At 29.3% G+C, this 23,150-nt stretch overlaps 1 protein-coding gene across 1 annotated transcript; it reads right to left on the bottom strand.

Moving 5' to 3' along the window:
* Positions 1 to 6,502: 6,502 nt before the first annotated feature.
* On the bottom strand, positions 6,503 to 9,947 carry LOC111308469 (uncharacterized). Its single transcript, XM_022906793.2, has 5 exons — positions 9,584 to 9,947; positions 8,625 to 8,759; positions 7,598 to 7,684; positions 7,043 to 7,238; positions 6,503 to 6,886 (listed from the first exon to the last, which is right to left on the bottom strand). Exons 1-4 carry the CDS (start codon positions 9,710 to 9,712, stop codon positions 7,080 to 7,082), a joined length of 510 nt encoding a protein of 169 aa, XP_022762528.1. The 5' UTR covers positions 9,713 to 9,947; the 3' UTR covers positions 6,503 to 6,886; positions 7,043 to 7,079.
* Positions 9,948 to 23,150: the final 13,203 nt, after the last annotated feature.

Genomic DNA, 23,150 nt, shown 5'->3' on the forward strand with positions numbered 1-23,150 from the left:
CTCGAGTATCATTCTATGAGAAAATGGGGTTAGTTCTCCATCCTTAAGTTTATATGTCAAAATAGGGGTTTAAAGGTTGTTTATCAAGCTATCAATCCTAATTAGTCATATCATTTGAGTGACTACCCTACATACATAGCAACAAATGAATGGACTTTGGATGAATTAAACTAGAGTAGGCACAAAAGTAGATTCTAAGGTTTTCCTAGGGTTTTACCTCTTATTTGACCATTGATAGTGATTAGTGTGACCATATTTTCAAGTAGGTCATGGGCATCATTTATAGATTTGTTCATTAAAGCACCACTTGTAGCAGCATCTACTATACTCCTAGTGTGTCCATTAAGTTCATTATAAAAAATTTGAATTTTTAACTAACTAGGCAATCCATGGTGCTAACACCTCCTCAACAACTCTTTAAATCTTTCCCATGCCTCATATAAGGTTTTTGAATTATTTTGCACTAAGTTATCTCATTCCTCATTTTGATTGTTTTGGTCAAAAGAAAAAATTTGGTCAAGAATTTTTGTGTTGAGTTATCCTAAGTAGTAATAGAATTCGGTAGCATAGATATCAACAAACTCCTAGCTTTATCTTAAGTGAGAAAGGAAATAACCTAAAGAGAATGTCCTCATCAATAACACCATCTTGCCTAAAGGTGTCACATATTTCCAAAAAACTACATGGGTGAGCATGAGGACTATCAATAGTTAAATCATTTATTGCAATGAATTTTGTATCAATTGGAAGAGAAAAAGGTTAATTTGAAATTTTGTGGCTTAGATAGTTAGCTACCTTGTGATAGGGTGAAAACTATCTATGTGTTCCATAACATAATCCTTAAGTGGTCTCTTCCCTAGAGTCTCAGCCATAGTGTGTAAACTGATCAAAGTTTCAAGTCTTTCCCTGTTGGTCACCTAAATGTATTCAGTTTAAGGTCAATAAAGATAATTACACCCACCAAAAGGACAATTAGGTCAAGGAAACTTGAAGAAACTAAGTAAAGGAAACCTAAATGTAACTAAAGGAAAGTAAAAGTATTTGTACACTATTTACACTAAACTATATACACTAAGGCTATGTACACTAGAGGGTGAACTAAACTATAGCGGAGCATGTTGAGGTTTTGATATTAGGTTTAGGTCAAGCCATCAATCCCTGGCAATGACACTAAAAACTTGATTGATTGTAAGAGTACGTTGTTCAAGTAATAAAATGATGAGTTAAGTATTGTTCCCTTGCGAATCAATTTGGGATTTGCCTATGTCTAAGTATCGAGGGCCAACATCTCAAGCTATATTTATTCCTAACGAAGTAAAAAAAGGTTGATCTAGACATAGGCTAATCTAAGTAAACAATGTAAAAGCAATTAAGTAAGCAACCAAAGTAAAGCAACATAAAGCAATTGAAATCAACCTAAGACCTAAGTGCATCAAATGAAGTTCGAGTAAAAGAGCATGAAAGTAACCTAGATCTAATAAGCAACTGAAAGCAAAACATGAAAAATACAAGAAATCAAATAAGAGATCAAAAACCAAAATCAACTTCTCAAAATAGAATTTGAAATTACAGTAAAAGGAAAATTATATCCAATCATCAAACAAGAAAATGAACTTAAGATAACTAAAAGCATGAAATTCAATAAGTAAATTGCAAAATTAAAGAAAGAAATCAGCTCAAAAACATTAAAAAAAAAAAAAGAATAAGCTCAATGAACTCAATTAAAATTCACTAACTAAAATAGAAAAAACAAAGGAATGAACAATTAAACCAACAAAGAAACATGTAAATGTATCAAATAAATTGCAAGAAAATGTAAATATACATTTAGACACATGAAATAACAAGTAAGAAGAAGGAAAAAGAAATGGTCAAACTCCTAGCAAAGAGAAAAAGCCACTATAAGTGTTATCACCATTAAAGCCTCTTCTGCTGCTAGCAACCGACCTGAAACTTGTAGGATTTTACAAAAATATAGATTGAATTTAATGCTAAAAATTTCCAGATTTGAAGAACTATTAATTTAGATTATGCAGTAAAAAATTTAGCTCAATATCATAACAAAAACTCAGTGCTAGAAGAGAAAAGTGTCAAACAGATTTGAGAACTTAATGGAATTACAAGAAATTGAATAGAAAAGCAAGTAAAAATGTAAATTGCATTAAGAACACTATAAATTTCATGAAATTTAAAGTTCTTGAAAGAAAATTTGCAAGGAAAATAATGTAAGAAAGTGAAGGAAACAGAAAATTCAACTTGATTTAAAAGAAAATTATAAGGAAATTGATTGTAAATTCAAAGAACATTAAATTTCAAGTAGAGAACAGTTAAAAGAGAAATTAGAGTGCTGGAAAATTAAAGAAAAAATGAAAAAAAAAATGAAAGTTCTTGGATAGAAAGAATATGTGCAAGAAAGTAGCTCTACACTACTAATCTAATGCTACTCTAATAGCTCTCTAGCTTTCCTAACACTCTTCTCCTTCAAATAGCAACAAGAGGAGGTATTTATAGGCAAGTGATATGTATGGACCAATGGGAAGCCTCCAAATTGCCACCTCAGCTGCCAAATAGACCATAGAAGTGAAAACCCATCACTTGTTCCTCAAAATGGACAGCTTCTGTTTCTTCAGTTCTTCAAGGCATTTAAGCTTCATTTTTAGAAATCCAAGTATTTTAGAAATCAGCCAATGGGAAGTCTTCAAAGTGCCATATCAGCCACTTACTCCTCTCCTCAAATCTTGGAGCTTTAAGCTTGCATTTACACTTGATACTTGCAACTAGTCCAAATCTGCCAACTAGAATTGCCACCCGTTACAACTTCAAATTGAGCTAAATTTTTTATGCTTCTTGAGCTCCAATTTTAACCAATAAGAGTAAATGAAAATGCCAACTCAGCCATACTTTTATTGGCCAAAAATAATCCAAAACCAGCACCAAACAACTCCACAAAACCGCACAACACAAGCTACCAATTTCTTTGAGATTGCAAGTAATTTCCTTTCAACTCATTCCTCCTTCTCTAACTCACTTGACTTCATTCGCATTTAGTAACTTAGAACCAACCTTGAAATCTTAGAATAACGCTCCAAAGTACATCTAGCTAGCTCAACTCAGCTCTAAGGCCTTGCAAACTTGGTTTCTCCTCTAATAACCACTAGGTTTGGCCACTCAGCTTAATTTAGTTGCAAATTGATCCAAAATTACTCCAAATTAAGCACATTTGACTCATTTTCCTTATTTTCATATATTTTACCTACATATGAAAAAAATTACTAATTAGGAGTATACTTTCATGAATTTATTTAAGAATCAAGCAAAAATCACCATTAAATCATATGATAATTCCATAAAATTATAGAATTATCACACTTTTACACTTTGCATTTTGCACATTTCATTCCTTTCCTTTTCTTTGTTTTTTACACCATTTATTTCCTTTCTTCTTTCTTTTGTTTTCTTTTTTCATTTCTATAATTTTTTTTTAAGACAAGCTATTTTTAGCTTGCTTTTATTTTTCTTTCTTTTTCCAATCTTCATCCTTTCTTCCAAATGTTGCATAGCTTAGAGATAATGTATGAATAATTTTTATGCCCATAAGATAAGGACCAAAAGATAGGAAGTATAAAATAAGACTTGGCTTCATAATATGGTTGCATAACAAAGAATGGATATCATTAAGCTCAAAAGGGATGACATGGAAAAATTTAATCAAAACAGACTTAAAAGGCTCAATCGATTCAAGGATGACCTATATCATCTCTCAATCAAGTGTCCTCTAGGATTTCAGACTTGAGAGATAATGAAAATAAATTCTAGAATATGAAACACTACTTTAAAGATCAATGCAAAAAAATTTCATACTCATAATAATTTATTGGATAAAAAATATAATTCAATTATCAAAATATAACTCACAAATGGAAACTCATAATAAAAAAGTCACTAATTTAGGGATCCATCTCATATTTTGCACAATACTCAATCTTTTCTTAGAGCTATATTCATTTTCATTATCTACTGATCATTAGATCATAAAGAACTAACCAGTGATTCAAATAGCAGTGCTATAGCAGAATAGCAGTCGTAAAATTGTGGTCGCGTCACCACCCGCTTCTGCTATCAAGGAAAAAACAGCTAAAAATTTTAATCACACTTAAAACGGTGTGTAATAGCCGTTAAAAAATGGTGTAACGAAAACTAGCAACAATAATGGTCTGTTATTGCTGTTATCTCATTTTTCCATCATCAGTGATCAGTACAAAATAAAAAAAAAAACTTTCAGCACAATCTACAAACAACTAAGACTACAAAAGCAAAAGTAAAACAAAAGCAAAAAAAAAAAAAAAAAAGATAACTCGTTATATTCTCAATTTCAATTTTCAAAATCAGTCTAAAAAAACTTAAAAAACAATATCACCCATTCAATTGACAAACAGCTACCTAAATTCAAATTAGCCTTAAATCTTCAATCAACAATCAAAATAAAAAAAGATAAGAAAAAAATTAAATTACATTTTTTTTGTAAAATTTTTATAGAATAATGTTGATCTTTGTGTTTGTGAGAATCTGAGTGAGAGACACAAGAGTATGCAAGAGAGAGAGATGCAGAAAAAGAAGGGGAAAAGAAAAAGACTTGATAAGATTGGTTGAGTTGATTTGAGGGAGGGCTAAAAGGCTAAGGGCGAGGCAACAGTGTGAAGAACAGGGGGAATTTTGGGGAAAATTTGGGGGGTGTTTGAGGGTGCATCAAGGAATGGGTAGAGGGGCTGCTAAGATAGAAGTGGGGTGGGGTGTATTCGGAGGTAGGGTGGGTGGGGTGGGTAGATTTTATTTAATTTTATTAAAATAAAAATTTAAATTTTTATAATTTTTAAAATATTTTTAGATCAAATTTAGTTAGAGAGATTGAGATTTTATAATTGAAAAAATTAAGAGATTAATAATTTAATATGATATATATAAGGATTTTAAAAATCATTAAATAAGAGTTTTTATGATTATAATTATAATTATCACATCTTATAATAAATTGTGTAAACTAAAAAAAAATTCACGATTGCGATGACTTTGATGACCGCAATGATCTTCGTTATATTCGAAAATGCGATAAACGCGATATGACCGTCATTTAAATCCTTGGAACTAACTAAATGAAGCATAATAATGACTCATGCAAAAGCATTTAAGCACATTTTCATGAAAAATTTTTGAAAATTTTGAGCAAATTTTTTTACCCCCTAAACTTGAAAAATGAATTCTTCTCAATGGGTAAATAAAAAGAATTAAAGCGTATAAGGTTAAAAGAAACTCCTCTATCTCCATAAAATCTTCATTGAAGCTCATAGCTGCCTTTATTGCTACCTACAAAACAAAAGAAATACTTACAAAACATAGAAAACAACAAACATTAAGCAAATGAAATGTAAGAGAAACCACAAAAGCAACAAAAGGAAGAAAGTTTGGGTTGTCTCCCATGAAATGTCGAGTTATAGTCAACAGCTTGACTATCTCAAGTGAACCTTAATTCAAATGTTCATAATTATCGCTCCACACTTAATTCCAGCATCCAATCATGTTAAGACCTCTCCCTAGACCATATCTTCTAGAGAAAGGGTGGTGGTCCTAAATAATAAAATCTTAATACTTTTAAAATTGTCTTTATATTGAATTTTATAAAGGTGAGAGACTAAAGTTATGTTTGATAAACTGAAAAATTAAGTACTTAAAAAATAAGTATAAATTTTTAATACTAAATTTGATAATGCTGAATTTGAATTATAAAAAATATTTGATATTTTAGTGAAAATTAAATGTCGAATATAAACATATTGTTTGATAACTATAAAATATTAAATTTTGAAAATTTATTATTTTACATTTTTACTTTTATTTTTATTATAGATAATAAAGTAGTGTTTTTAGGGGATAATAGTTCAAAAAATTTTAAAAGAAAAATTTTCTAAATGTTTTGTACATTAAATGATTAGTATGTCTTTATCTACTTATCTTATTCAGCACATTTTGAATGAAAAAGTTTAATTTTAAAATGCATTATCAATCGCGTTGAAAAAATAAAATTGTTGAAAAAAATTTTTCAATGAAAATTTTCAATGCATTACCAAGTAGGGTTACTATAAAGAGAATAAAAAATATAATTGAGATGGTAAAATGATCAAATTCAAATTTCAACCAAAATTTTCTCAAGATAATATTATTTTTTTTTTTCTGGGATCTGAAAGATCTGTTCTATGGAAGAGGTAGTGGAATTCGCCCTCGAGTAATGCAACAAAAAAATTACATGATTTATTGTGGGTTTTATTACTTCATTTAGCTATTTTTCTTTTATTAAATATTTTATCATGAATTATTATCTTATACATATGAATGATGAAATCAAAAAATTTGATGGGTGCCTGTAGGACCTGTATACTTGTCTTGTCATGTGTTAATTATAAATAACAAAACTACATTAACTTTTCAGATTAATAAATGAACTCAATCATTGGAGTTTTTTAACTATATAGGATAGTAATCCATGTCTCATCTGCAAATGCAAAGAACTTATATCATGATGGCCTGCAATGCTTTGTAGCCTTCATAAAATGACAAGCACCACAATCCGATTTCCAACATCAAGCCATCATGTTTCACAGGCAACTAGAAGCAACCGTTAAATCAAATACTGAACTTGAACTAAAATGGAACTTTCCAATTCCCAGATGTCCAAATCAAACTAAATTCAGCACAAGCTGAAGAATTTCAGAATCAACTCCAATACAACAAAATGCTGTTAGTCTGTAGAATTGATATCTTGCCATGTTATTTATAGCAAGGTGTCGAAGAGAAAATTCTACTCCCCGGATGTCACTGATTCTCCACAAAAAACCTGCGACATAAATTTAAGGAACAAGGAGTGAATAATATGTACTTTCATTACCCATGTATCCTAATGTTACATTAAAACATAGTATTGTTAAATGTAACCAAAATTTCCACACAGGAGTGTACTATTTAAATTAAACTCAGGTAAATTAGTTCTCACATAGAAATTTTTTAGCTGAACATGGTTCCTGCAATAATCAAGAGGGCTTCGCTTTTCCATCTTCTGTGCCATGTGCATGCTTGGAGTGGAATATACCAACAAGTCCTCGTCCTCTTGCTAGTTGTTCAAGCTCTTCAATTTTTACTTTAAGCAGCTCAATTTCTCGTGCTAAATCTTCATCTCTTTGTTTCATTGTCTAGACAGCAAACAAAGGATAAATCATGAATTATTAATAACCAATAGTCTATATGCATTTGCCTCTCTGTGATGGCAACAAGCATAATCACACGAACACAAATTTAAAATTAATCTGTCAATAAAATTTAATCACTTCAAAACTGATCATTACAAGATGAAACCACTGATGTTCAGTAGTAAAAATCAATTCCTCCACACTCAACAAAACATTGTAGAAAGATGTAGTCATTGCCAATCAATACAGTTCATTTGTTTGCCCTTTTACCAATCAATACATTAAACAACAAAAAAGAACAACATATGAGAGAGAAGGATATCCATTAGAGAAATAACCTCAATTGGAGATAAAACAAATACCTCGAATTCTTGTTTGCGCTGCTCCTCTTTTCTTGCTTCGGATCTGGAGCTTCTTTGCACCTCAAAAATAACAGCAGCTCCTGCAACCTAAAGAGAGAGAGAGAGAGAGGATAAGATTATTCAATCTCAATACAGGATGAAAAAAAAAAAAAAGCTTAGTACAATTAGCTGTGTAGGAATTAAAGTGGAAAAAGTATCAGTCAAAGATGCTTCACCCTTATGCTATATATGAGAGTAAAATTCATCAGCAAACAGTCGAGAGGTGAATATAAGTACAAATATATACATATATGTATATATATATATATTTATACATATATACATATATATATATATATCCTGGTGTTTCTATTCACCCAACAAGCTATTAGTATCTTTCTGAACTGTCTACCATTGAATACACTTTTCTTAGAAGATTTGCTGGTGGGAACTCACGGTTCATTAACATTAACTGGATAAAATGTGAGAGCAACCAAACATTCATCTTCCCTTCTTGACTAGTTATGGTCCTATCTACAATCATGTGGCTCAGTAAGAGTAAAGAGTGTATGAGTTTCTACCATAGCTAGATGATCATAAAGGAAAAGTCACTGGTATGTGTTTACCCAGGGGGGTGTCTTAATGTCATTTTAAAGAAAAAATGCTTAAGTTTTCACAATGTATCATAAAAAACTTGGAAATATATTTCCCTTTTCCATTTTATTTTGTAATGCCATACCCAAGTAAACTACAGAAACTGGAAATTCAGACCATAAGTGGTCAGGGTTCTAATACCACACCAACCAACCTTTTCAATTTTGGCATTCAGTCTTTAACATCAGAACATTAGGCAAATAGAGCCTAAACCATGAACAAGCAAAAATGTCAACCCTTTTCAGAAAAAAAAATGTCGGGGGGCTCTGTTTTCTAATACTCCACACTGAAAGCCGTGAACCCAAACTATACATGAAAGAAAATTTAATTACGGACCCTAGTAAGCTAGACAAAATATCAAGACCCAGAAGACAAAAGTGTGACTTTAAAGTACCGTGAATACAAAGAGCTCCCCTAGAAGATCTGCAGCAGCTTGGACAGCTTTCTCCTCATCCAAAGGGCGTATTGCAACATCAGTTGCATGACCATAAATACGTCTTTGCATTCTGGTCGTAAATCGATGATTTGCCTGCTCCAATATCAAAAGCAAAACATCAAATTTAAAATGAAGAAAGAATGACTACATATTCTACAAATGTGAGAAATAAAAGGCATCTTCCTCCCTTTCTTTTGGGAGTGGAGCAACCACATAAAATTGAACTAAATAACAAGTTTGAAGATTATAGCAAGAAAAGTTCAGATCATTTCCATCATTTGATAGCAAATCTTACCATAAGTCTGAGTCAGAGAAGACAGAATAGAACATATAAGGTACTGTACAAAACGGAAAGAAGATGCAATGAAAGCATGTGCGTCCAACATGCATAAGTAGTCCCTCCCACTCGGAAGAAATCCAAGAAGAAGCAGCATTGGACTATGGACAAGAAACTGTCTATAGAATGCATACAACTACCAACATCTCACCAAAGTCACAGAGTAAACATTAATGGCAGATTTGTGCTAATTATCAGCCTGTCAAGTTACAAAGAGCAGCTGAAGCATCCAAATAAATAGATGTTGATCAGACTTTAAAAGCTTAATGACAGAGCAACAAAAGACTTGACAAGTCAAAATATACTCACTTAAAAGTGTTAAAATCTATGGTATCACTCAGGAGGATAAGAGGAATGAAACTAATTACAAATTGACATCAGAAAAACTTAATATAATCAAAACCATAATTGAAGGATGGATGGGGGAACGTTAATCAGAGGTCATACAGCTACCCAATAGTAGAAACGCCAAAGAAATAAAAACAAACAGCTCCGAGAATCAGCAAAAAATAAACTGGTTAAGAACAATAACAACAACCCAGAAAATGAAAAAAGGAAAGGGAAAGAAACGAAAGGAAACCTGGGCAATGTTGATGATGAACTGGCGGAACCTGGGATGTAAACCAGCCTCTTTTTTGAGACGATTAGCGATGGGTTTGCAAGCGGTTTTTAGTGCAAGGGCTCCTAGCTTTACAAATGGTAGTATCATCTCATCTCCCGCTCACTCCAAGCCTTATTTTTCTTCTTTTGTTCTGTTTTTCTTCTTGCCCTCTTTTCTTTTCAGTTTTTGGGGGTTTTGACTGATAGATTCAAGCTTGATTCACTCAACAGTGATCAAACATAAACCATTCGATACTTTGATTCAAAGAGGGAAGTTATAGCATATCAGAATAAAGAAAAAGATTGGACAGTCGATCCTTTCTGTCTTCTTTCCCGAGTCACTTGGGAATTAGGATCGCGTAAGAAAAATGAAAAAAAATATTCATTTGGCTCCTATCAATGTTATTTCTGTCAATTTGTACTTACAGATTAAAAATTCTTGTTTTAATCTAAGAAAAAATTGATAAAAATAATATATTATAATTTGCTAGCAAAATATATATTTATTAGTATATTTTTTTATTATATACGAATTATTTTTGTTTATTTAAATATGAATAAAAATATAAATTAATATTATTTAATTATTTATATATTTAAAAAATATATAATATATTATAATTAAAACATCAAATAATAATAAATTGATTACAAATATCTTGTAAATTTAAAAAATATATAAAAATGATATTTGTGTTTTTTAATTTAAAAAAAAACTAAAGAATTATAAAGAAATTACCAAAGTAAGAATATTCATTTTAAAATTTTAAATTTAAAAAGAAATATCTTAAGTGAAATTTTAATAAAATAAGATTAATTTTTTAAGAGTTATATTTTTATTATAACTTATTGAGATTTTTTATTTTTTTCAAAAATAATAGAGAATTAATTAGAAGTAAATTGGATAAAATTTTATTTTTAAAAATTTTGATATTTAAATTTAAATTATATATAATTAGTATTATTCATGTGTCAACAAAATAAAAATGTCCATTTAAATGTTCATATCGCAAACCTTATTAAGCATCTTTATATGGTATAATATATATATGATTATTTAAAAAAGTCATAAGTAGATACTTAAATTTATATTTATTTCTTTAACTAAATTATCCTAAAACTAATATTATTAAAGTCAAAGCTGACACGGATTACGTTGCCAATAAAAAACGATCTGTTAGGAAATAGTTTAGTCAGACAACTCATAAACGCTATGCCATTGCCACTTTACCAGCAATTTTGAATTTTTTATTTCATTTTTTAAATTAAAAAAATCTTCAAATATTTAAAATCTTAAAAAATTTCAAAAAATACAAAAAAAAAATAGAGGAATTGGGGAGAGAGAAAATGAGAAATCAGAAAGAACAAAAAAGGGAGGGATTAGAGATGAGGGATGGGTGACGAAGAAGGCAACCATAAATCAAGTTCATTCGAGATAGATTGATGCCAATTTGCTTGAGTCAATTGATGCTCCTTCGATCAACCCACCTCTCATTATAAAATTATTATAAAATTTTTTTTACATACTGACGTTTGATTATATTGACGATTAAATCTCGTTAGTAAAATAGATTTTTATTAATGAATTTTTAATATCATCTGAATATACCATATTGATATCAACATTTTATTTAACCGTCGATATAAATAAATTTTTTTTAATAATATATAATTATCCGTCAATATAAATATATTATATACTAAAAGTTATTGACGTAACTATCAATGTAAGCTAAAATAAAAAAACTATTAGTTATCAAAAAATTGAATAGGATTATTGAAAATATTTTTTGCAAAAAAACCTTCAATAATCCATTCACAAAATTTTGAAAAGAAATTATTAAATACGTTTTCGGTTGAAAATGTCTTCAATAATCCATACAAAATATTTTTTATATGGATTATTTACTGACGGTCAAATTCTGTCAATAAATAAGACTTTTACTGATAGATTTTTAATACCATCAGAATGTACTATACTTATACCAACACTTTATTTAATCGTCGGTATAAATAAATTTTTTTGATAGTATATAGCTGTTCATCAATATAAATATGTTTTATACTAACGGTTATTAACGTAATCATCAGTATAGGCTCAAAACATAAAAATTATTAGCTGACAAAAAATTGAATGGGATTATTGAAGGTACTTTTCCAAAAAGACCTTCGATAATCCTTCTTAAAAATTTATTGAAGATATTATTAAAGACATTTTTGACCTAAAACACTTTCAATATTCCCTTTATAAAAGTTATGAAGGGATTATTGAAAGCGTTTTTGACCAAAAATACCTTTAATAATCCCTCATAAAAATTTATTGAGGGGTTTATTGAAGGCATTTTTTATCTTTAATAATCTCATATAAAAATTTTGGAAGAGATTATTGAAGGTATTTTTGATCAAAAACGTCTTTAATAATCCATACAAAAAATTTTGAGAAGAGGCTTTTTGGTGCTTATAAAAATTTTTTAGGATTATTGAAGGCATTTTTTACCATAAATGCCATGAATAAACCCATTCAAAATTTTATTTACCTCTACCTCCTACCGACTCTACATATTTAATCTCCACCTTCTACCAACTCTCTCTATCTCTCACCACCTTTCACCGACTATACAAGCTTAAACCCTTCGACAACTTTTTTTTTTTAGAGTTGAATCAAAGTTGAAGCATCAAGACTTTCGTCATTTCTCACAGGTATTTTTTATTTTTTGTGTTTTAATTTGTGTCATCAAGTATGCCTTTTTTTTTGTCCTTCGAATGGCACTGGCTTTGATTTCTCTATTTGGTCAAAATTTGTAAAAGATGGCAGAGATGTCTGGTTTCTCTAATTGCTTACCCATGTCTGGATGGGATGAACTCAACATTTTCTTTAGAAAATCTAGGTAAGTAAAATTTATTACCATCTTCATAAACTTTGTAATTTGTCTATTTCTTAATATTTAAACAGCTAGATAAAAGTTGCCTTTTACCTAAATCCAATGCCTTTTATTTCCAGCATAAGGCTACAATCATTTTTAGCTTAAATGCATTAAATGTGAGGACTGTAGGTCTAAACAATTCTGCCATAGGAGCTTGGAATTCTAGTATGCTGAATCGCTCACTAGATACACTATCAACTTTGGCTATACCATTCATAGATATAAAATGTTCTTTCCTTTTTTGGATTTGGTATAATAACGTTTGTTCTTGACTTATTTTAAATTTGTGGATAATAAAACAATTTGGTTGTTCTTTTATTTCAAATGTTATTAAATTTTTTACTTTTTTGTGTATTTTTACTTCATATGAAACTATATTATATTATGATTATAAATAAATTAATATTAATAATTGAAAATATAATTAAAAAAAGATTTTTAGCCACGCTTTAAAATTTATATTGGCATGTTTTACTATTGAAATATTTTTGGCTATACTGATAGTCATCACGGATTGTTGATAAAAGTTAAAACACATAAGGCTACACTGACGAGCATTGATCGTAGGTAAAAGATATATTGATGGAGATATAATCAGTATAAGTTGAAAAATTAAAACATACAAGTCTATATTGATGGGAATAATCGTCGGTAAAAGGTATAATGTGAAACACATAATAGTTGTTATACCAACAACTATACATATAGTGACGGACTAAAACCATCAGTATATCTTTGTTACATATTCCGACAGCTTAGAAACCATCAGTATATGTCTATATCGATAAGGGATATAATGACGGTTAAAAATTCATCGTCATAAATATTTTAACCTTCAGTATAGGGTTTATTATGCTATACTAATGGATTTTTAAATTTTACTAAAGGTTTTTTGAGTGTTAATGTAGAGTAATTTTCTTGTAGTGTCTTCTCTTCTTTTTATCCCATTTTTTTTCTCTTGTTTTCTTTTCCTTTTCCTTCTCTCTCATCAATTACTCTTTTTATTTAATCTTTAATTTCAATTTCTTAAAATTTTTTATTTATTGAATTTCATTTTTTAATTTAAAAATTACAATTAAAAATAGATTATTTTAAAGAAAATTTACCAAAAAATAATGTGAGAATTATATATTAAAAGACATGGCATTTTTTATTGATCAAGTAAACTTTTTATTCTAACATTGTTAGAATGTGAGATAATTTCCCTTACACAATACTTTACACCCCAATTTCACATCTAAAAGTAAGAACAAAAATCAAGTGTGAAAATTTAATTTCATTACATCAAATAACGGATACATATCCTTTTTTTTTTTTTGAAAGAAAGTCATCCATTGATTAAATTGTAAAACCAACATCTGTAAGTACATTGCTATGAATTAACTCAGGGCATTCCTCTATCCACTACCTAGTAATTTGGTTGTCCAATACATATTTCGCTAAACTATGGGTTGGTTCATTTCTTCCTTTCTTGAAGTGGTAATACTGCACAAATTAAACTTTGCTATCAAGTCTTTGGATTCGTCTATTATCACAACAATGGGGGAGAGATCCCGTTTCTAAGAGTTCAATTTCTTAACAGTGGTAAGAGCATCACCTTCCAAAATGATGTTAGAAAAACCCCTCTTTTTAACAAAAGCAAGGCCTCTTGCTGCTACCATCAGGGATTTAAATTGTAGTAATGGTCATGTTTTCGGTCGTGTCGCGTTTGTCACGGTTGCGGATATAACGGAGACTTTCGCGGTCATTGCGGCTATCACGATTGTAAATTTTTTAAAATTTTGCTCAACTTACTATAAAATGTAATAATTTTAATTATTAATCATAAAACCTTTTATTTTATGATTTTTAAAGTAATTTATATCATATCATGTGTTTTATTTATTTAAGAAAAAATATTTATAGTAAAATATTCATATTTAAAAAATTATTCATATGATAATTAGAAAATAACAAAAGATAAATAAACATGTGAAAAATAAATAATCATAATGAATGATATATTTAATTATTTAATTACCGTACTCATCAAATTATTACCAAACTATTTTATGCATAAATCAAATAATAAGTGATTAGACATTCATAAATTAAGTAAGAGCATTACTATTTATAGGCCAAGAGAATTGCTTTTTATGGGCTTATAGTAAATCAAACTTGGCAGCCTCCATGTTGTGGGCAATCTTCAACAACAATAGCCTCAAGTCTACTTCCTCTACCTCTTGACTAAATTGTACAGACCCACACAACTTCTCATCCCCTCACCTTATGCATTCAATAATTTTTTCTTCCAAACCTTCATCCTCATCCCCATCTCTTAGTTCTTTTTTTTTCTAGTGTGTGCTATCTACTTGTCTCCATAAATCTCAAGTCTCACTCTCATCTCTTGTCTCTCATTTTAAGTCCCAGCAACTCCTACCCTTTTCTACCAATGCACCATTGCCCAATCTAATCCCAAACACACAAAATCACGATAAATTTGAAAATTAAAAAAAAAAGGTAATTTGAGTGTTAAATTAATTGCTTACCTTGAGTGTTGAATTAATTGCTTACCTTAAATTGCATATACTTGATTTTGATTAAAGTTGAATTTGAAAGAATTAATATTTTTAAAAGTTTAAGTTTTGTGGATTTTTTTTCTTGAATTTGTAAATTGATGTTTATTTTCTTTCTTACTTTTTTTTATTTTAAGTTTTTAAATAGAATAAAAAAAATTTTTTTTCTTGAATTTTTGAATGAAAAATGGAGTAGCGGGCAATAGCAGACCGTTATTGATGCTATTTAGTGTTACGCTGCAATTCGCTGCCGTGATACATCCACTATAAACGAAATTCAAATTTTTTCACATTTTTTCTTCAATAACGGTGGCGTATGGTGGCGTGACTGCGAAATAGCGGCCGCTATATAGCTATCCGATCGCTATTTAAATCTTTGGCTGCCATAGCTTCGATACAGAAAGCATCAGTCACCTTGGATATAATTTCTGCGCAGGCTCCTCTAATGTTGCTACTATCGTCCCTAATCACCATTCCAATCCCACCTAGTCTTCTATCTCTATTTACTGCCCCATCGAAGTTAGCTTTGATCTGTCCCTGATTTGGTGGTGTCCATCTGCATTGAGTCTGTTTGTCCCTCAGCTTTCCTCAGCTCTTGGGCTTTTGAGAACTCTTCCATATAATTCCTGGCAAATAATGTTGTCCCCTCTACCTCACTTCGCTCCTCACCGTGAACTTCGTTGTTTCGATCTGTCCAGATTGTCCAACATGCTATCATAAATAAAGAGAACCTAAGTGGATCATATTTGTCAAGCACATGAAGCATCCAGCTTAACGTATCGTTGAAATCCTTTCCACCTTCCCAGTTAAAACCAAGATGAAACCATACTGCTTTCGCATGTGGACAAGCCTTCAACGGGTGGATCACGGTCTTATCAGCCCCTCCACATCTTGGACATGTGGCCTCTTTCATAACCTGTTTCCTTGCCACATTCTGGTAAACTGGAATAATAACTTTGCTTATTTTCCATCCCAGTATTCTGACCTTCGAGGGAACGTGCACTGCCCATATTTTCTGCCAAATCATCTTGCGTTCGGTATCATTGGCACTTCCATCCTCATCCACCTCTGTCTCCATGTCTATTCTTTGTAAAGGTCGGTATCCACTTCTCACGGCATATTCCCCAGTGTTATTGAAATGCCATACCAATACGTCCTTGGCACCATTTTTGCTAAGTAATAATAAGCATATGGTAATGAGCATAGTTATGTTAAAATTTGCCATTTCCCTAAAACCCATCCCGCCTTCAATCTTTGGCCTGCACGTCATCTTCCGGTTAATCCAGTGAGTGCCTCTTTTTTCTTTTCTTGTTTGCCATCAATATCTGCTTATCATACCATTTATTTCAGTGCAAAGAGACTTGCGAAGTTGAAAGCATCTTGTTGTAACATGTCGATCTAGAGAGTCTATAGATAGAGGAAAAAATTTAAAAATCGTAAAAAACACAAAAAATTACCACAATCTTTTTTTAGGGTATAATTGGTTATAAAAAAAAATTATCTTTTAATAAAATAATAAAATGGGTTCAAAACTTTATTAAAATGATAATTTTGATTTATGAAAATAAATTAGATTCAAGAGTCGATTATATGTGTGAAAGGATTAATACTCTCACAATACCCACAAAATTAGTATCAATTAATTATATGCTATTTGTAATTCTAGATAAAAATAATTTACTATATAAAATTTAATTATAATTCCCTTTGTTCATAAGAGATAAAATTAGTTTAAAAAAATTTTTATTTAAAAATATTATGAAAATCTTCAAATTAAAGAAATACATTTTTCAACATAAAGTCAGAATTCAAAAATAGTCTTTTCATTTAAGATTTATCATAATATTTATTCTAAAATAATAAAACAACATTTTTTTGTAAATGATAATCATTGATAACTCTTTAACATCTAGGCAGAGTATCAACGATTATATTTTATAGAATGCTATTTTAATTTTATTTGTTCAAAACTAAAAAAATTTTAAAAAAACTTTTTATGCAGTAAAAAAAATGAAAAATAATATAATTAATATTAATAATCTATAACTAAAGCAAACATATATATGTATTATAAATGAGGACATTAATATAAAAATGAAACATATACAAATTATGATCAAGTTTGAATTTAAAAATTGAGTTTTTAAATATAAAGAGACTACTTAAACTCTTTAACATTTAGGTAGAATTTGGGTATGACTTTTTTTATATTTAAAATCCTGTCACATTACTTTTATTATTTTGTATTTTTATAATCATGGTTTTAATAAAATGAATTTATTTTGAGTTGTAAAAATGGATGAAAATTCTTAATGAAATAAAATTTTCTAAATACCCTAATATTTAAGAAGTATTCGAAAACATATTACTTCATAAAAAATTTTTACGTAAATTTTTATAAGTTTAAAATGAGTTTAGGATTTTGAATAAGTTTAAAATCTATAAACTTCTCTAAAAATCTCTAATATTTAAGTAAATTTTTGGAATAAATTCGTTTTTATATATTTTTTTTAAAAATGAATATATATATATATATATTATGAAGCTCGTGTGCATGAAAAGTAAATTGAATAAAAAATAATTTACAATGTGAAAGAAATAAATTTCATAAAATTAAATTTAACATATAGATTCAAATTACACAAATATCACAATATATAAAATTTAAGCTTAAATTAAACTTAATAGTATGAAAAAATATATATAATATATAAAAGATAAATATACTGTAATATTTATTAATTTATAATGCCTAGCCTATGAAATATGAATGATGGGTATAGCAATAATGTCTAATTTTTAGGCTTTATTTCTTTAATAATTTTTTCATTCTCCAATCTTAAAAAAAAAAAAAATCAAACAACCGTAGCCCCCACCCCTTTTTAGACAAAGCTTTGTTTCTTTCTTTATATGGCTTTCTTTACTATGGGATTCTATTCTCCCTGTAAGCAATATATATATATAAACATCCTGAAGAAATCTCGGGGTCTGGCGCAACAATTTCATTTCATTCCCACAAAAATCACGCCAAGATAACCATGAACGCCTAAAAAACAAACATATTTAGAGAAACAGTGGAAGAACACAACTGGACTGCAACCCAAAGTTAGCTTTGGAATCTTGGAACTCCATGCATTGTCCCTATTTTATTATTACCAACCCCTATAAGCAATATACATATATATATATATATATATATATAAACAACATGGAGGAGTTCCCATCATTTTTGTTTTGTAAAATACCTACCATTCTTAAACTTTTTGAACTCTAATAGAACCTATTTGCACTCGGTGCCATAAACCATAAGGTATGAATGAACTTTTAGAACTTCTTACAATCTTCCCACAAAGAGATTTTAAGCGTAACCCAAAATACAATGAATGCAAAGTCAACAACAGGTAAAGCTTGGAGCTTCAAGCCTCAAGAACGAACCAAAAAAGCAGACAAGCTTATATTCCATGCAGGAACCGAATCATAAACGGTAAAGATGACAACTTTGAACCCCTTTTATGCGTAGTCTGCTTATGAAAACGAAGTGAGTGGCTAAAAAGGCAAACAACTTATATGATTTTAGTCCTGTACAAGTGTATTATGTAAGCTAGATAAGAAAAGGACAATCTCTTAAAAAACTCTACCTATGCCTTCCCCTTTTTTATTTCTAGAAGCTATTTTATTGTTTTTTTTTTTCTTTTAAATATTTGCAAAGTCCATGAACTCCCTTTCTTTCGTTTACAAGTAATTAACTATTTAAAACCCAATCTACATCTTTTACGTGGAGAAATATGAACAACAAGGAGACACCTATTTTCTGCCTCAATTAGGACCGGATAATAAAAAGTAAACTTTACTGCAACCTGTATGTATCAGAAGCAGGAAGAAACTATGCAACAAAAAAAACGAAGCACAGGACAGAAACAAGAGCTGGCATTCATAGGAAAAGATGCAGGGAGAAAGAATCACCTTTCTGTTGTGGTTTATGGCTTTGCTTCAAAAACAAAAACTCTTTAGTTTTTCTGTCTGTGGCTGCTCACGAACCTCCTTCTCGTTTTCTGTTTTTTCTCTTTTTTTTTTTCTTTTTTTTATCTTTATCTTTTTCTCTTAGTGGTCATCCAGGAGCTTTTTTTTTTTACTTCCAATTTCCTTCCTTTCTCGCTCTTTTTTTTTTTTTTTTTAAAGAAAGCTCCTTTTTTCCTTTTTTTTGTTAAATTTTTTCTCCTCTTTTTCCTTCCGCCCCCCCCCCCCCCCCACCCACTCATTTCTGTCACCAACCCCTTTGTAAAGAAGACCCTTAAAATTTTTTTTTTTTTTGTGAATATAAGTATTTGGATCGAATCTCATGCCAGCGTCAAAGTTCATTCTTTTATTTTCAAGGAGTAATTTTTAGTCGTTGGATTAAAATTCAATAAGAGATCTAATCACTGACATTATTCACTACAAAAATTGAACTTTTATAGCTTTTAAACCAATTGAAAAGATTATTTTCCCTTTAGAACAAAGGTATTTAGACCATTTTTTAAAAAATCATTGTTCCCATACTCATTTTTGAGATTTTAAAATATAAAAAAAATTGAGATATTATAAAATTGAGATTTACAAAGTTTCATGAAAATCCGAGCTCGAAAAAGCCAAATTATGAAAATATCTTTAAGGGATATTTTTGTAATTTCACACTTTCGAGGTTACAGTTATGACTTCAAATGTACTAAAAATTATAAAATATTATGAAATTAAGATTTTAAAAGTTTCATGAAAATTCAAGCTTGAAAATGTCAAATTATGAAAATAATTTTAAGAGGCATTTTAGTAATTTTGTAATTCCCTAAGTACCATATAAATTTTTATGTTTTAAGAAACATCAGTTTTAACTTTAAATTACATTGATTCTAATAAAGTTGTAAATTTTGAGAATTAACTCGGGTTCTATTTATTTTGACTAAGTTTTATGTAATTTTGACTTTATTTGATTAATTTTAACTTTATTGATAAAGTTTGACCAAATTTAACTCATGTTGACTTTGGGTCTCCAAATGGGCTAAATTGTGGGCTCTTTATATGTTGTAAATAGCCGTCCTAAATGGTTTATGTAATGATCATATATTAATAGTTCTGGCCTATGTTCGCAAACAAGCCAAAGTCAATTATGTTAAAATTATTTCAAACAAAATTCGGTGTCTACAACTATCATTTTTTGTATATTTCTGAGAATTAGAAATAATGCAAAAACATAGACGACTATTCTATCTAGATGATGCTTTCGAGTGAGAGAGAGAACTATTATTCCTTTCTTTCTTTTTTTTGTTGTTTTTGCTTTTATTTTTGTTTTGTTTTGTTTTATCATTTTTTTGTTGTTTTGTTTTATTTTTTTGTTTTGTTTTGTTTTTTTTTTTTAAATTAAAGAAAAAGCAAGACATCACTATAAGCTGAAAAAAATAAAAATGACTGGAACAACATCACAGGTCGAAAAAACAAATATGACCAAGACAATATCACGAATCGAAAAATAAAAATGATCAAAACAACATCGTAGGTCAAAAAAATAAAAATGATTAAGACAACATTAGCGGTAAGAAAAACAAATATGATCGGGATAACATCGTAAGTTGAAAAAATAAAGATGATCGGAACAATATTATAAGTCAAAAAAATAAAAATGATCAGGACAACACTAATGAACGAGAAAATAAATATGACTGGGACAACATCACAAGTCAAAAAATAAAGATGACCAGGATAACATCACAAGTTTAAAAATGGATATGACCAAGACAACACTGTAAGTAAAAAAAAATAAAGATGGTTAACACCAATGGTTGAAAAAATAAATATGATAAGGATAACACCACAGGTCAAAAAATAAAAATGATCAAGACAACACCGTAGGTCAAAAAAATAAAGATGATCGAGATAACACCACAGGTTGAAAAAAATAAAGATGATCGGACAATACTGTAGGTTAAAAAATAAAGATAATCGAAACAACACTAATGATCAAAAAAACAAATATGATCGGAATAATATTATAGGAAGAAAAATAAAGATGACTGGGACAACACCATAGGTCAAAAAATAAAAATGATCGGGATAATGTCGCATGTTAGAAAAATAAAGATGATGGGGACAACACCTTATATAAAAAAAAATGATCGAAACAACACCAATGATTTGAAAAACAAATATAACTAGGACAGCACCGGAGCTCGAAAAATAAAAATGACTAAGATAACACCGCTAGTTGAAAAAATAAATATGACCGGGACAATACCAATGGTCAAAAAAATAAATATGATTGGAACAACATCACAAGTGAAAAAAATAAAGATGACCAGGATAATACCACAAGTTAAAAAAAAATAAAGATGACTGGGACAACACCAAAGGTCAAGAAGATAAAGAATAAAGTTTCTTTATGATGCAAGAGAAACCTAAGGAACAATGTTCTAACATTAATTAACATCCTCTTATGAAAACCTATAACACCATTTATCAGAAGCAATGTATGCGAAACATGTGATTATTAAAATAAGCTTGAATGGTAAAGATGCAACTAATAGTTCATACTATGTGTTTCTTAATCATATTAATTTTAAATCCAAGATTAGCTCGACCCTTTCAAACCCTAGAAGTTGCTTTAATACCTTCCATTTTGTTTGTTTGTTTCTTTTTTTTTATGGATTAAATTTTACAAATCCCTTTTGTGATTACTATTTATTTGAAAGTTTTTCTCAGAATCTTTCTTTGGCCATCCCTCCTCCAATCAATTAATTCTTTGCCTTTTTATGCTATTGTCTTACATTCATGTTTTTTTTAAGCCACACACAAGTCTGCTATGAGCATTATCAATAATTATCCCAACCTTTAATGACAAATGCAATGATTTCTAAGTTTGAAATGGAATATGGGTTTGAACCAATAATGAGAAATTTATTTCAATTTGGAAAGAGAAAAAGATAAAATTATTGAAATACAGAGAATTAAAAATTTTAAAAGGGTACTCAAGGAAACAAATATAATTTTTCTAAACAATGAACATTTGAGAAGCCAAATTAACTCAGATTAAATCCTTTCTCGAAAATTCATTACACAAGTGATCTTGCTAGACTTGAACTCTTATAACTAATCTTTTGCCCTATGCTTGTAACTAATGAAAATTTCCCTAAAAATCGTTTCCTTTGATTCTGACATCAATTCGTCCAGTCATGTGCCATCTTTTTGCTCTTTGAAAGGTTTTCTTCTAACTCTATTTTTATTTAAGCAGTCATTTTAGGTTTTCAGCTTAAACGATTCTCATTTTAATTCAAATTATCTTTTTTGAGTTTTTAGTCTGAATCAACCCTTCTTTTGTTTTAAAATCATTTTTTTTTTTGTTTTCAGCCTAAATTATTTTCTTCTTTTTTTTTTCTTCTTTTTTTTTTGATTGATTTTTTTATTTTTTATTTTGATTTTTTTAATTGATTGACTTTTTTATTTTTTATTTTTTTATTTTGATTTTTTAATTTTGATTTTTTTGCTTTAATTTATTTTTTTTGCTTTTTTACATTTTTTTTACTAACTAAGGAAAATATTTTTTTTACAACATCAGTATTTACTAAAGTCAATAATTCATCTTCATCCATTTTTACTAAGATTAAAGCTTTACTTGAAAATGCCTTTTACACCATATATGGGCCTTTCCAATTAGGTGCCCACTTTCCCCTACTATCTTGTTAATTTGGCAAGATCTTCTTTAGGACTATTTTTCATTCATGAAAGCATTGGGGTCGTAATTTCTTGTCATACGCCCGTATCATCCTTTTGGGTACATCTGTCCATGATAAAGGGCCAAAAGCCTCTTCTCTTCTAAATGATTCTATTGTTTAAAATATTCTTAAACCCAGTCTAAGTCATCCATCTTTACTTCCATCAGTACTCTCAAAGGAGGGATTTTTACCTCAATCGAAATACTACTTACATCTTGTAAACTAAGAAAAATGGGGTAGCTTCGATTGAAGTTTAGATTGATATCCTATAAGCGAGCAAGGCAAAGGTTAATTTTTTATGTCAATCTTTATATGTATCAATCATCTTT

The sequence above is a fragment of the Durio zibethinus genome, chromosome 2, assembly GCF_047325235.1.
Source record: "Durio zibethinus cultivar Kanyao isolate XHJ-2024 chromosome 2, ASM4732523v1, whole genome shotgun sequence".
Lineage (NCBI taxonomy): Eukaryota > Viridiplantae > Streptophyta > Magnoliopsida > Malvales > Malvaceae > Durio > Durio zibethinus.

What these genes read in the sequence shown, in the direction of transcription:
- LOC111308469 (XM_022906793.2), bottom strand. Translation starts at nt 9,712, where the DNA reads ATGATACTACCATTTGTAAAGCTAGGAGCCCTTGCACTAAAAACCGCT. An exon ending in GGGAGCTCTTTGTATTCACG is followed by an intron (nt 7,685 to 8,624) that starts GTACTTTAAAGT and finishes CTCTCTCTTTAG; the next exon opens with GTTGCAGGAGCTGCTGTTAT. An exon ending in AGCGCAAACAAGAATTCGAG is followed by an intron (nt 7,239 to 7,597) that starts GTATTTGTTTTA and finishes TTTGCTGTCTAG; the next exon opens with ACAATGAAACAAAGAGATGA.